Source organism: Pseudonaja textilis, chromosome 3 (genome assembly GCF_049901715.1).
Source record: "Pseudonaja textilis isolate UNSWEBS1 chromosome 3, rPseTex1.2, whole genome shotgun sequence".
Lineage (NCBI taxonomy): Eukaryota > Metazoa > Chordata > Lepidosauria > Squamata > Elapidae > Pseudonaja > Pseudonaja textilis.
Window position 1 is genome coordinate 154969085 of NC_141992.1, and position 13197 is coordinate 154982281.

The window sequence follows — 13197 nt, forward strand, 5'->3', positions numbered from 1 at the left end:
ACAAAAATATAGACAAATGTTTCTCGACCGTGGCAATTTAAGTGGTTTGGACTTCATCTTCCAAAATTCCCCAGTTTGTTGACTGGGGAATTCTGGAAGAAGTCCACATATAAACTGGCTAAGGTTGAAAAACACTGATGTATACTATTGAATTCAAGGCTTCTCTCACCTCTGTCGAGTTTGAAGGCCTTGGAGCTATTTTCCATAACAACACACTTCCAGGGATCACACACATACTCTCACATTCTGGCAAGGGCATCTCATCCGGCTCATCAGAATTGCCTGTCTACAATGTAGTGTGAAAATCAGCACATTACATCCAGAAATAACATTTTAGTGCAGCTCTGTAAACATAATGCAGCTCTATATACAACTATATAAAAAGGTTTCCCGTGTCCAGTTGTGTCTGATTCTAAGGATTGGTGCTCATCTCGGCTTCCTAGCCAAGGAAACTAGCATTGTCCAATGATGCTTTTGTGCTCATGTGGCTGGCATGATTATACTGTTACCTTCCCACTGATGTGGTATGTTTTTATCTACTTTGCATTTGCATGCTTTTGAATTACTAGGTTGGCAGAAACTACAGCAAGAATGGGAGCTTCACCCTGTCACATGATGCTTGGGTCTCTAACTGCCAACTTTCTGATTGACAAGCCCAGCACCTTAACTGCTAGGCCACTACGCTTCTATACAACTATACAAATAACTGCTAAAAGAACATCTAGAATGTCTTAATTTTTTTACTGATACCATCTTTACAATGACAAACCAACCTTTAAGGCAAATGGATAATAAAAATGAATAATTCTGAAGATTTGATGAGAAGATCTCTCTTTCCCTCTGAGGAGGCATGTCCAAGTTTAGAGTATTTCACTGGTTGGCTGCAGTATTGAATTATTTGCTTTGCCTCTACTGGCAAATGCACAAAAAAGCAAACAAGTTAGCAGAGAAGAAAAGGGTCCTTTTTCATTAAGCAGGACTAACACCGTCCTTCCTACGGCCAGCAGAAAAAGGCAATTGATTGGCCCTCAACTAGCTTCTGAAGAAGCCAGAGAAAGATAAGCCCCTCCTTGGCAGTCAATTCAGAAATCAAGAGTATATGAAGACTGTGACTGACCCCTTCATTAGATAATTAGACAGTGGGTATGCTCTAATTCCAAGGTGAACATTCCCCAAAACAAAAGCACTGCAAAATGCTAGTGGGATATACTTGCCTAATCTGATATAATGTAATTGAGAATAACCAACGCATGTTTGTAAATTTCAGCAAGTGTTTTGCCACACTCTTCTACTTGCATTTTTTGTTTCTCAATTCTTTCTTGCTTTTTAAACCTTTTTGTTCTGCAGGTCCCAAACTAGAAATACCTGTCCTGCTTTATTTGTTTTTGAAGTGTTCAGTTCCTCCCAGGTTTTAAGAAACAGCTTAAAACGCCTTTGCTTCAATTAAATTTAATATGTGCTGGTACTGGCTTTTTACTTTTTCAGATAGCAGAGCCATATTTATAAATAATTTAGAATAGTACTTGGCTCTATGAAAATATTACTAAACAAACATCTCTGCTTCAAATTCCAAGTACTTTGGTTACTTCTTTTGTTCATGGACCTTTATGTAATGTGGTGAAAATTTTGGTGTCATATAGCTTATAGAAGAGATATCTTTTTGCAATTACTCTTCCATAAAAAGTCATGTACATCATTAGACAACGCTTACTCAAACAGCCAATTCCCATGGCAAATTATTGCAACTAAGAATTTCAAACATGAAATTTTATTATAAAAGCCATGACCCAAATATATAAAATGCCTGTATGTACCTAAACATTTTGAATATATAATTTTTATAGTCTCCATGAAACAAACAAACCTCATTTATCATACTTCATGTATATGGAATATGCAAATTTAAACTCCCTCAGTTATAATTTATAGAGTCAAGTTATGGTACATTTAAGCCTTTGTAGTGGGCGATGAAACTAGAACACTTCAACAATTTCTAAAAGAACTTCAACTTTAAATCTCTCCCATAGATTGAGCTGTGATATTCCGTATCTTTTCTGACTATATAGTACTTCAGGACCAAGTCAATGCTCTTATTGTGGGTATTTTGCTCTGAAACTAGCAAGTTTTTATTTAACCATATTTGTCAAAGTATGTAAGAAGAAAAGCATAGTATGTCCTTATTCCCCTGGAATCAACAGAAAATTTTATAGTCTTTTTGTATTTAGAATATCATTAATATATGACTGATGATACAGCTACCAAGTAAAGCAGCATTTAAAATGAAGACATTCTAAATGGACATAAGTAAATACCCAATTTGACTGAAAACATAATCATCCAAAAGTGAAACCATTGAAATCAAAAAGAGTTAATCAGCTTTTGGCTGGATTACCTTGGTAAATAAAAATTACCTTTATTTTAAATGTACTTTGAATAATGTCATAATCTAAATGCTTGAGGTCTTTTATTTATTTATATCCTGTGTTTATTATTTTTACAAATAACTCCAGATAGTGAACATATCCAACACAACATCTTTCTCCTATTTCCCTCACAACCACCTGGTGACTAGAATTGGGTTGAGAGAGTCGAAGGTTGTCCAATTGGCTTTCATGGCCAAGGTGGGATTTGAACTCAGTCTCTGCTTTACAGCCCAGTGCCTTAACCACTAGACCAAATTGGCTTTTTTCTGCATTATTTGATGAACCCCATAGCAGACATAATCTGGGACATTTAAGAGTACTACAATCCCCTATCTTAAAAAAGAACAAAGAAAAAAAGAAATTCACAACTTTTAATGATAACCTATCTTGCAATAATTAATCTATGGTCAAAGCAAATAACATCACAAATGTAATGGAAATAAGGCCATTGCCTATTTTGAAATATTTCCAAAGGTTTCTAAATTTATACTTACTAGGTATTAAGCAAGCCATTCAAGCCACTAGTTTGAATGACTATCTGAAGTTTATTAATGTGAATGCTAGCATTCCTCTTACCTGTTTTCTGTTTTTGTCTTCAGTTTTTATTTTAATTTTATCGGAATAATTTAATAGAAAAAATGTAAGCCAAGTTCCATGTGCGTGTGTGCTTCTGTCTATCATCTATCAATCTTCTAATCTAATTTGTTTACAAGATTTTACTCTATTGCTCAAAAGTTTTCTTCCTGGCTACTATGTCAAAAAGCCATCCATTCACCCATTAATTACAATATTGGCACCAAATTTGCTGGCTTTCATGAGGAGTTCCAAACTAGTATGATATAGATTTTACAGTATATCAAAAGTGGAAAGTAGTCTGATGTTGGTTCACAAGTGAGATGAGAGGAAACCATGGTAATGAAATCTCTAGTGGTTATCTGAATTGGCCTACAGTATGTGATAAGTCATTGGAATCCCAGAAAAGAAAACTTAACATATCTGGAACTCTTTGAGAAAGTATGGAGTTTATGGAATAATTTTCAAAATCGTACATATCTTCCAACAGTTATTTCAGAACAGAATACTTATTCTTTCAATATTTAAAGAGAAATTATGGTTGATACTCTATTTTTAGTATTATTAATACCTGTTTATTGTTTTTCTTCTCTTCTGTGTTTTTCTTGTCATTCTTTTTGTAAGCTTCAAATGTAGCAAGATCGACACTGTACAAACACTCAGTCCATTTTCCATAGAGTGCACACAGTTTCTTTTTGCTGTCAAACCACCCAAAAACAATTCATTTTAGAAATATGACTGTTTTGGATTAGCTAAGTTCCTATTTTGTACCAAAGTTACACAAAGCAGACTCTACAGAATGTTATCAATACTGTATTTGAACCACATTATCAAAATATTTACATCCCTGAAATATTTCTCCCCACATATTTTAGTAATACATGGTTTTATTTACCTTTTATCTTGAATATAGCCTTCAACTTTGTGTAGTTCTTTTCCAAAAAGGCCACAGGGCTTGAAGTTTAGCATGCATTTTTCACCAGTTCTATGAAAGAAATATTAAACCGCTTAAATATATACATTATCCTTGAAGTGTACTGCTAATGGAACTTAAAAAAAACTACTTTGATGTTCAGCATGGATACTGGTTTTCTAATCTACTAGTGGTTACTATTTCTTTACAGTGACAACATTACTTGTTGTTTATTGTTGCCTTGAAATTAAAGTAGTTGTTCTATTAATGTTTAATATGAAGCAAATTTAATTTTCAAACCAAATAGTAAATTTCCAACTTACTTGTGATTGGTTATTTCCATATTTCCATATTGCTCAATCCAAAGTTTGCCCACAATAATATTATGTACACAGCATGTAGGATTCGTCCATGTATATGCCTCATTGTGTCTGAAAAGGAAAATAATAAAACTAATTAAGATTCATACAAGGCTTTTAAAATGACCATATGGTCTTACAAAGTGCACAAATCAAGATATTATTCTTTCCCATTATCAATATAACAGCAAATGTGATACTATCAATCACACACAAATGTTTGTTTTTTATTTTCCACACCACAGATAATCCAGGAAAAAAAAGATCCACTGATAGAAGATTGTTTTATTAATATAATAATATGAATTCCTAAAAACATGGCCATTTCAGAATAGTTCAGTTATTTTCAAGCTACATATGTTACTGTATGTAGTTTCCTGCTTGTCAAATATAGATTATTAAGGTCAATTTATTATAAGTCACATAAAAGCGATTTTAGTAAAACAGTCATATATACTTTACTATTATTTGTGTTCACACAATGGATTAAATTCCATTCATTCTATGTCTGCATTGCTTGCAATTTCTAATCTAGTCCAAGATTAATACTGACCAACTTACTCAAGAAGCTTTAGAGTTATTATTCCCTTTGGTTCTGCTTCAACACTCTTTCCCCAAAACTTGAGTTTAGGATATATGGAACCATGAAATATGAAGTCATTATTCAGTCCTTCAGCATAAAAAGCACTGATTGGTGGATGATGACTAACTTGTTCCGAAATGAGTCTGAATCCAAGATCCTCTCTATGCAGGAAAATAAAGTGATAATTAGCAATGTTTAACTACAAAATGGGGTAAACACAAACATTTCCATATCAATTTTTATCACACAAAAAAAATCAAAATTTTAATTATTACTGGAATATTTGAGGGCAAGTTATGTTTTCTTAATATACCAATAGTACTGAACTACACAGAAAAAACACAAAAGATAATTCTCAAATGAAGACTTTAACTAATCTAGCTACTAAGTACGGAATCAATACTTTTAATACTGCATAAACCACAGCGGGCTAATTTTGTCTTTCCACTTCATGCCCAAGAAAGAATACCCGGAAAAGTTTAATCATGCATTTATTACCTGACAAGTTCATATGTCTCTCCAAGTAATGGATTGAATGGCTTTCCTGTACGTTCCCACTGAGAGGCTACAGCTGAGACAGCAAAAGCAGCTACACACTGTTGAAAAAGCAATTTTATAACTTATTTCTATTGACTTTCACTAGAAAAATCTTATTTAATCTGCAGCTTTTGGAGCATTCATTCTCATGAAGTCAAATCCGTCTCATTTGACTCATGTTCAGCTTCTAATGACTATACAGACACGTTCTGGTTCTCTTCTCATATGAAAAAGGTAGTGAGAAACATTTAAAATGTTAAAAAGGGAGATTAAATTATCACCATTACTTTTTAAGAAGATAAACAAACCTGCTTAAAGCTAAATTGCAGGTCAGACATTCAGTAGCTTCACTTTTATAATATCACTGTAAAGAAAGATCTAATTATAATTTATTTCTTCAAATAACCTTCACTTAAATTCATAAGGTTTTCTAGAAATAAACAACCCAATTGTTTTCCAACTCTTGAGATAGAAGTACCTTCATTCTTTCAACTGGGTCAGGAAGCAAGCCGGCTTTATGAATTAAGTATGTATGCTCCATGTATTCTGTCAGTCGCTGTAGGAAACTCAGGGGCTCATTAAAAATTACTGGCATAGTGATCTTGGACAGCTCCTAGAAGAAATTTAAAAGCAATATTACAAAGTGTGTGTGAAGGTTTATATAACTTATCCCAGAATAGTTTTGGTTTACCATAAAAACAAAGTTAGATTATTAGCAAAAGAAGTAAACATAAACCTAGATATAAATTTATACTACTAACTTAAAGAACAGCCAATATGGCCTAATGAGTATCATATTCAAGTCTAGATAAAAGAATTGTATATCCATACTGAATCTGAAGATTGTGATTTTGGACCACTGTACTCACAATCTGATCTCTTTCACAGGGTTGTTGAAATGATAAAATGGATAAGAGAAAAACTATGTATAGCATGAAGGCAAGTTAATATATACACTATACTATTGTAAAACCAAAGTTACATAAGAATGGAAAGATCAAGCCCTTATTAGTCTCTGCTTTACAGTGTCTAACAACTACTTGAGCAAATATTTATCTTTAATATGTTATTAGTGCAAAGAATCAATACTGACTAGGTGATTTCACTTAACAGGCACTATATACCTTTTTTTAAAAAAAAAAATCCAAAATATTCTTCTATTAACATGCATGTAGGATATTTAATATATTCAAACAACTTCCTGGCTGGCAGTACAAATCTACAGTTTCTCAGTGATCTTGCCTGAAGCTAATGGAAAATGGAAGAAAGTATATTGAAAGACTGTACTCTCACTCCATGTTTGTAGGAAAACACTACAACGCCTAGTAAGTATATTAACTTTCTGAATAATTCTTCTCTCCTTATATCTCTTTACACTGCCAATTAGTTTTCCTAAGTTTAAGTGGGCTGAAAATAAAACACTGGAGATTTTATAAATGAGTAAATAAATGGACAAAAAGGATTTGACAATGTGATGGAATGGACTAGAAGCACTCTTTAATGCATTCTATAGGGATAAAAAATACACAATAATTTATTTCAGAAATGCTGTGATTAAAACATAATGAAACCATAAACAATACAAATTTGTTAGTATAATAAGGCTCTGTTAAAAATCATATTTACCTACCATTCCAATGCACTTTCTCAAGATACTCCAAATACTGAAGTCATTTCTTGAAAACATTGGAGAGGGCAAGCTTGTCCTAGATTGGAGTGGAGGCAAGAAAGTTATTTAATATGCTTCCGGATTAATTACACAGAATATACTTTATACTATTTAAAATAAATCGTGAACACAGGCCTATGTACCTTAACACTAGAAGCCAGGTTTTAACAACTTTTCTTCCACACTTCCTCACTCATGACGAATACATTCTCAAACCAGTTATGCATCCTATTATAAAACTTCCACCTGCTTTGTGGGAAGCAAAAACACACCTCTGGTTTTGAGACAAGTGCAGATAAGGGTTTTGATGTGAGCCTTATATATTGGAGCACTGGAGACTCCTTCACCTTCCTTATGTGGAAATCAATTCCCAGAATTCTCAGTCTCTTGTGCTAGCTAGAATTCTAGAAGCTGCTTTACACTACAGGAATTTGTTCAATTTTAATTACTTGCTTATAAAGACTTCTACCCCATTCAGTTCCTATTCCAGATTGCTTTAGACATAAAAAGTATTCTAAAAACTTGTAAGTTACAGATGCCAACATGATTATTGTATTATTGGAGCCTCCCATGAGTGAGTGAGCATGTAGTTAAATAATTTAACCTTTTGGCTCCCCCCGCCCCAACTGTGGGTAGGTTATTAAGGGCTTAAACTAAATGCTTTTAAAAGTCTGAGCTTCTTCAAAGCACTAAAACAGTTCCTCACTCCACCCAATTTTGGAATTCGGTCTTTGACATAGTATGCAAAGCTTTATGGAATACCTCCAAAAAAGAAAACTGTCCATTCCTGAAGTAAAACTGAGGATCACAGAGACTTATCTGAGACTTATCTTAATGTTGATTCCCCCAATGTGGTTGCAATTTACTAAATTGTAGGATTGGTAAATTGTGTTAAATTCTTTGCAATCAAATCCTTTCAGTGGTATTTAGTCACAGTTAATATTATTAACAGTCAATAGTAACTGAATTCTATTACTGGAAAAACTAATTAGCTAGGGAATACCCACTGTTGGGAGGGCAAAAATAGTTCTGGATAGCCATCCCTGCCTCCCAATTTGAGAGGACTACATAAGTACATGTTTTTTCTTACATGTAAGTTTATAAAATCTCCAAAACTAATCTGAAATTGTACAAAAAATAACGACATTCCTGGTCAATTGTTTCTTGCAAGAGTCACTCCAGAACACAGATGAGCTTTGCAGCATAACTTGTCATGCAAGATAACTGCGACCTTCCCCAGTTATAGCTTGAAGCAGAGAAGCCCAGAAAACTAGTTTCATGGAGCCCATAACGGTCAGAAAAAATGAACATGCATTGTGCAGGCTGTAAAAGTTCTTTATGCCTCTAGCTCATCTTCAGAAAAGCTTCTTTTTTACTTGTCTGTACTGGGCCCAAATGCCTTCAACTTTTTGCAAATCAGGAAACACTGATTTTTTTTTCATCACTAGAACTTCAAAAACCCATCACTCATTCTAATAAATGATTAGCTTTTAATCAGGGATATTGGCTGTGTATTCCTATCTTCAAATGCTTCATTCATTCTTTAGATGGATAGGTTAAAACCACCATGAAACTATCATTCCAAGTGAAATTTATTTATTTACTTATTTATATGTTGCCCATCTCACCAATAGGGCAACTCGAGGCGGATTACAGAAAAATACAGAAAAGATAAATAGAAAAGCAGAATTTCAAACTATGCGTAAAACAATGCAATTGAAAGAGAGAATTTGGCCACAAATCCTTATGGTACAGAATACATTTGCAGAACTAATCTCCAAAATACATTAAATACCAAAATCATGGAATCAAAGTTGGAAGGGATCTTAATTTTTTAGTCCAACCATCTGCTGAGGAACAAACACTGAATGTCCAAAAAAAAAAAGTAAAAATAAAAAAGCAATATTTCATAAGCCAGGCATTCTGAGTATATTAAAATAGAAGATAACCTTGAAGAACATTACTTACAGTAATTTCATACATTACTATGTATGAAAAAAATTCTCTAAAGGATAATTTATTCTGTTTTTTACTATTTGACTTGAGGAATTGTATATACTATATTAATTAAAGTAACATAAATGAATTGCCTCCATATAATTCAACGGATGTTTTATGCTTTGGGATATTACAGGAGAAATGTACTGTTATTCTGGTTGAGTAATCAAACAATTTTCAGTCCCAGCCATTGTGGAGACATATCAAACTAGCCCGATGTCTACTGTAAAAAAAATATTGTTTAAGCCGCAATTACTCAAAATCTTGGAAGGGACCACATTTTTACACACATTATTTAAACTCCCGAATGGCATGCAGTCAACTCTGCCATCTCAAATAAGTCAAGAAGGAAGAGGTAGAGAAGATTTTCTACCATCTCTTTTAGAACTTCCATGATTATCTAAAACAGAACTATAATGCTCTGTCCCACAAATTTTCAATTTTTTGCCAAACCCTCCAGTGATATTTTTCTAGACTTCTCAGCTGAGGTTGAGGAAAGCTTCAAAAAACAGTAACCTTTTATTCTCCTTACTCCACAATTGCATTTCTGACTCTTGTAGGGCCATCAGAAAACCACCTTAATCCCACTGACCCACTCCTAATATTTTTTATAAAAAATAATTCCAACGACTTCCTTCTTAAGTTCAATACTTCAGCTAGCTCCAACCCTCAGCAAATGTCCTCCTTTGGCTGGTTTTTGTCCAATTACTAAAATGATCCTACTTACATTTTACTAGCAACACTATTGAGGAATCACAATGAACAGCTTACACTGTCACCTGTATCCTAGATGAGTACTAAGGTCATTCTCAAACTACTATTATACTACTATAACTCTATTCATTTCCTGCCTGCATGCTTCATTGCAGATGATGCATGTTCAAATTTTCATGATGTCATGTTTAGCACTGAGTAGCATAGGAGAATCCAAGATGCCAGAAAGAAAAAGCAAATGTGATGGAAAATATAGACGAGTTATTAGTTCCTGCAACCTCTGATTAGCAAAACTGTTAAGACTGCATTAGACTAAATAAAAAAAGAAACAACATCATTCCAAAAGTGAAGACAGAATTGATCAGTGAATGGTCACTTTTAAGATTGCATACAAATACAGAAATTGTTTTTGGCAAAATTTAATCGCAGGTTCTTTCATTCAAAAGAAAAAAAAGTTTTTATATTATATACCACATAAACTACATGTACATACAAGGCAATCCCTTGTTACATCTGTGTTACTTGAGTCCAATCAAACTTTATTCAAAGAATTTGATGGACACTGAAAAACCTTTGAAATGTTTAGCCCTTGAAAAATATAAACAGATCCAGGCTATGTAGGTAGAAGTCATAAAACCTATATTTAAACTGTGAGGTATCTTCTTATGAAAATGTCTTCCCCTTCCATTTAGAGGTTCTACCTTGAAACAGTCTGTTAGCTAATTTACAAATACTATATCTGTGAAAAAAGCAGTGGTCCTTTCATAGGATAGACCTGCATCCAGTAAACATTTTGATCTACTTGAAGACAGACAGGAAGTCCCTTTTATAGGACAAGTCCTTGATCCAGGATATCTGAAAGAAAATTCACAAGTGAGAGAAATGTTTTCCATTTCAGAAATAAGCTGTATGAAGATCATCAGAAAGAAAATTATTTGCATGTATTTTGAACTGTGGACCAAGAAAAAATATTTCTCATTTCTAGGATCAGGTTTTTAATGTTCCTTATTAGTATGGAAACATGACAGTACTTTATAGTTGGATATTTTTTTTCTTCACTATTAGAATGCATGAGAAGATATTATGAATCAAGATACTAACAAAATAAATTATTTATAAATTACTTCTTATGCCTAACTAGTACCAAAATAAATTTTGAGCTAAAGGTAGCTTGCTAAAACAGAAACCACATGTGCATTTAAGGTGGCAGAAAATGAAATGTTTTAAGTTTTAGTGCCTGTTTTAATGCTTTTAATCTTATTTATTTATAGTTGTTTTATATTGCTATTTACATTATAAGCTGCCCAGATTTGCTTGATAGTGAAGTGGATGGCATATAAATTTAATAAATAAACTATAAGATTATGTCTTTAATTTCAGGAAACACATTTTTTTATGATTAGTTTAGACAAACTGCCACAAAACTATGTTTTTGCAGTACAGTAAAGAACACACCTTAGTTTTTAGTATCCCAACTTGGAAAAAGGATGTTGTCCATTTAAAATAATACTTCAGAGGTGCTTCAAACTGAACTATTCCAAATATTTATGACAGTTCCCCATAACTATTTTCAAACCATTAAAAACAAGAATTGTGATAAAAAAATATTTCAAATTGGCTAGAAAGATTTGGCAAGCTAACATATGTTTAGACTACACTAAATTGAGCAGATCAATTTGATCAAAAAGATGGAATATAGAAAAAGCAAGGGAACGTTAAATTGCTAGTGCTCATGAGAACTGAGCAAAAAACATTCAGTTAAGTTAGTTTGGAGCTTAATGATCATAGAACTGAGACTCTTGATAGGAGAGTCCAATGGCGGGATATAAATGAAATAAACCAAAAAAGCAAAATCAAACAGCAGTGTATCAGTCATAAATTCAAGATCTGGTTTTAGGCGAACCTCTCTCCCTCTTTATATAATCACATTTGAGTGTTATTCCCATAAAAATGGGCCTCATCTTTTGATAGTAAAGAGCCACCTTCAACATTTGGAAGGAGTTCAGAGCCATGGAGGGTAGATATTCTGTGTAGGACTGTAATGCTGGAAACATATTTTTTTCATGGCTTTGGGGAAAGTTGTAGAGTTGTATACTTGTTTTCTTAAACTACTTCATTTTGTGGCTTACACTAACATTTTCATGCACTTTCTGCCTCAAAATGGCAGTGACTCATATCATCAGTCATTGGAGTCAAAGGGGATCCTGGGTGTGACAGAAAAAGGGACTCAGATATTTTGGGATGAAAGGCTCTTTAATATGTGAAACAGAACTATTCTTGTTTTTTCATTATTACAGAACAGAATCTACTACAAAATGTTGTAATATAGTGTTTTCAAACAAGTTGGTACCTGGTTATTTTTTTCAGGATATTCCATTTCATCCCTTTTATTTTTCTTCTTCAACTCAGAATTTATGGCCATTGTTTAGTTGCTTTTTTCCCCTTTTCTACCAACTTTGGAAATTTCTTTCTTATGTTTAACTCATGATCTTCAGGTCTCAATGGTAGTGCTATTCATAGAATAAACTTCTTAGTGCATAGACATGCCAAAAAGGCAAACTTCTGAATTTCGAATGAAAATTCCCTCTGGAAATAGTGAAGTTGGTAAGACAATGTTACCCATCAAGTGGAAAGTATTGGTTTTGTTCCTCAGGGTGGACATAAGATGCAGAACAGTAGCCATCAATGTTGGTCATAGTTTTAGTTTTGCAAGTATTCCTGGTATTCTTAGCTTTTTCAACCATGTACTTTCAATATTACATATGTAGAGAAAAATAGAACATGAAAACTATCTCAATAGCTTAGTAATGATCCAAGATTGTATCAGTGAGCCAGGAGGGTAAAAAAAGCACAGTAAATCAAATAAACCCTTCTTACATGAATTCAGTTTTAGCTCCACCACTGTTCGTATCCAAGTCCATCTCTAACATATATTAATTCAACCCTTTCAGGATGTCTTTTGCCTAATTGTGGTTTGTATGGTATCTAACTTTCCTCGACATAACAAACTATGTTTTTATTCTTGGTTGAATATACTTTCAAATCCTGATCTGCTTTACCATGGCTTGAAATATTTGAACTTAGAATTCTATCTTGATCTATTCTCCCCACCTCTTGCTTATCTACAAAGCAAGTGCAGCTTTAAAAAACTGAAAACTTTGTGTGCCTATTTCTTCTTGTTTCTTCTTCAGTATAAGATTATTCAATCTCTCTCTCCTCCCATAAAGTGTCAATTTTTATAGAAGGCAGACTAGTGATGCATAGACAGTTACACAGATAAACACATAAAATACATACTGAGTTCCCATAAAAGCATGTCCACATAAAAACCATTTCTCAAAAATATGCAGGAAAACACATGATACAAGTAAGTATTCTCTCTGTCTGTGTGTCTGTGTGTCTATCTAATCTATCTATCTATCTATCTA

At 33.3% G+C, this 13197-nt stretch overlaps 1 protein-coding gene across 11 annotated transcripts in view; it reads right to left on the reverse strand.

The window, feature by feature from the left end:
- OSBPL1A (oxysterol binding protein like 1A) overlaps positions 1–13197 on the reverse strand; it is a 75199-nt gene that overhangs the window by 9012 nt on the left and 52990 nt on the right. For all 11 annotated transcript variants that reach the window (XM_087931172.1, XM_087931174.1, XM_026699282.2 and 8 more), the window contains 8 exons: positions 7019–7094; positions 5867–6001; positions 5350–5447; positions 4830–5012; positions 4233–4340; positions 3892–3981; positions 3568–3694; positions 170–286 (listed from right to left, as the gene is read on the reverse strand). In XM_087931172.1, coding sequence (XP_087787298.1) covers positions 170–286; positions 3568–3694; positions 3892–3981; positions 4233–4340; positions 4830–5012; positions 5350–5447; positions 5867–6001; positions 7019–7094 — 934 coding nt within the window. The remainder of the gene's footprint in view (positions 1–169; positions 287–3567; positions 3695–3891; positions 3982–4232; positions 4341–4829; positions 5013–5349; positions 5448–5866; positions 6002–7018; positions 7095–13197) is intronic.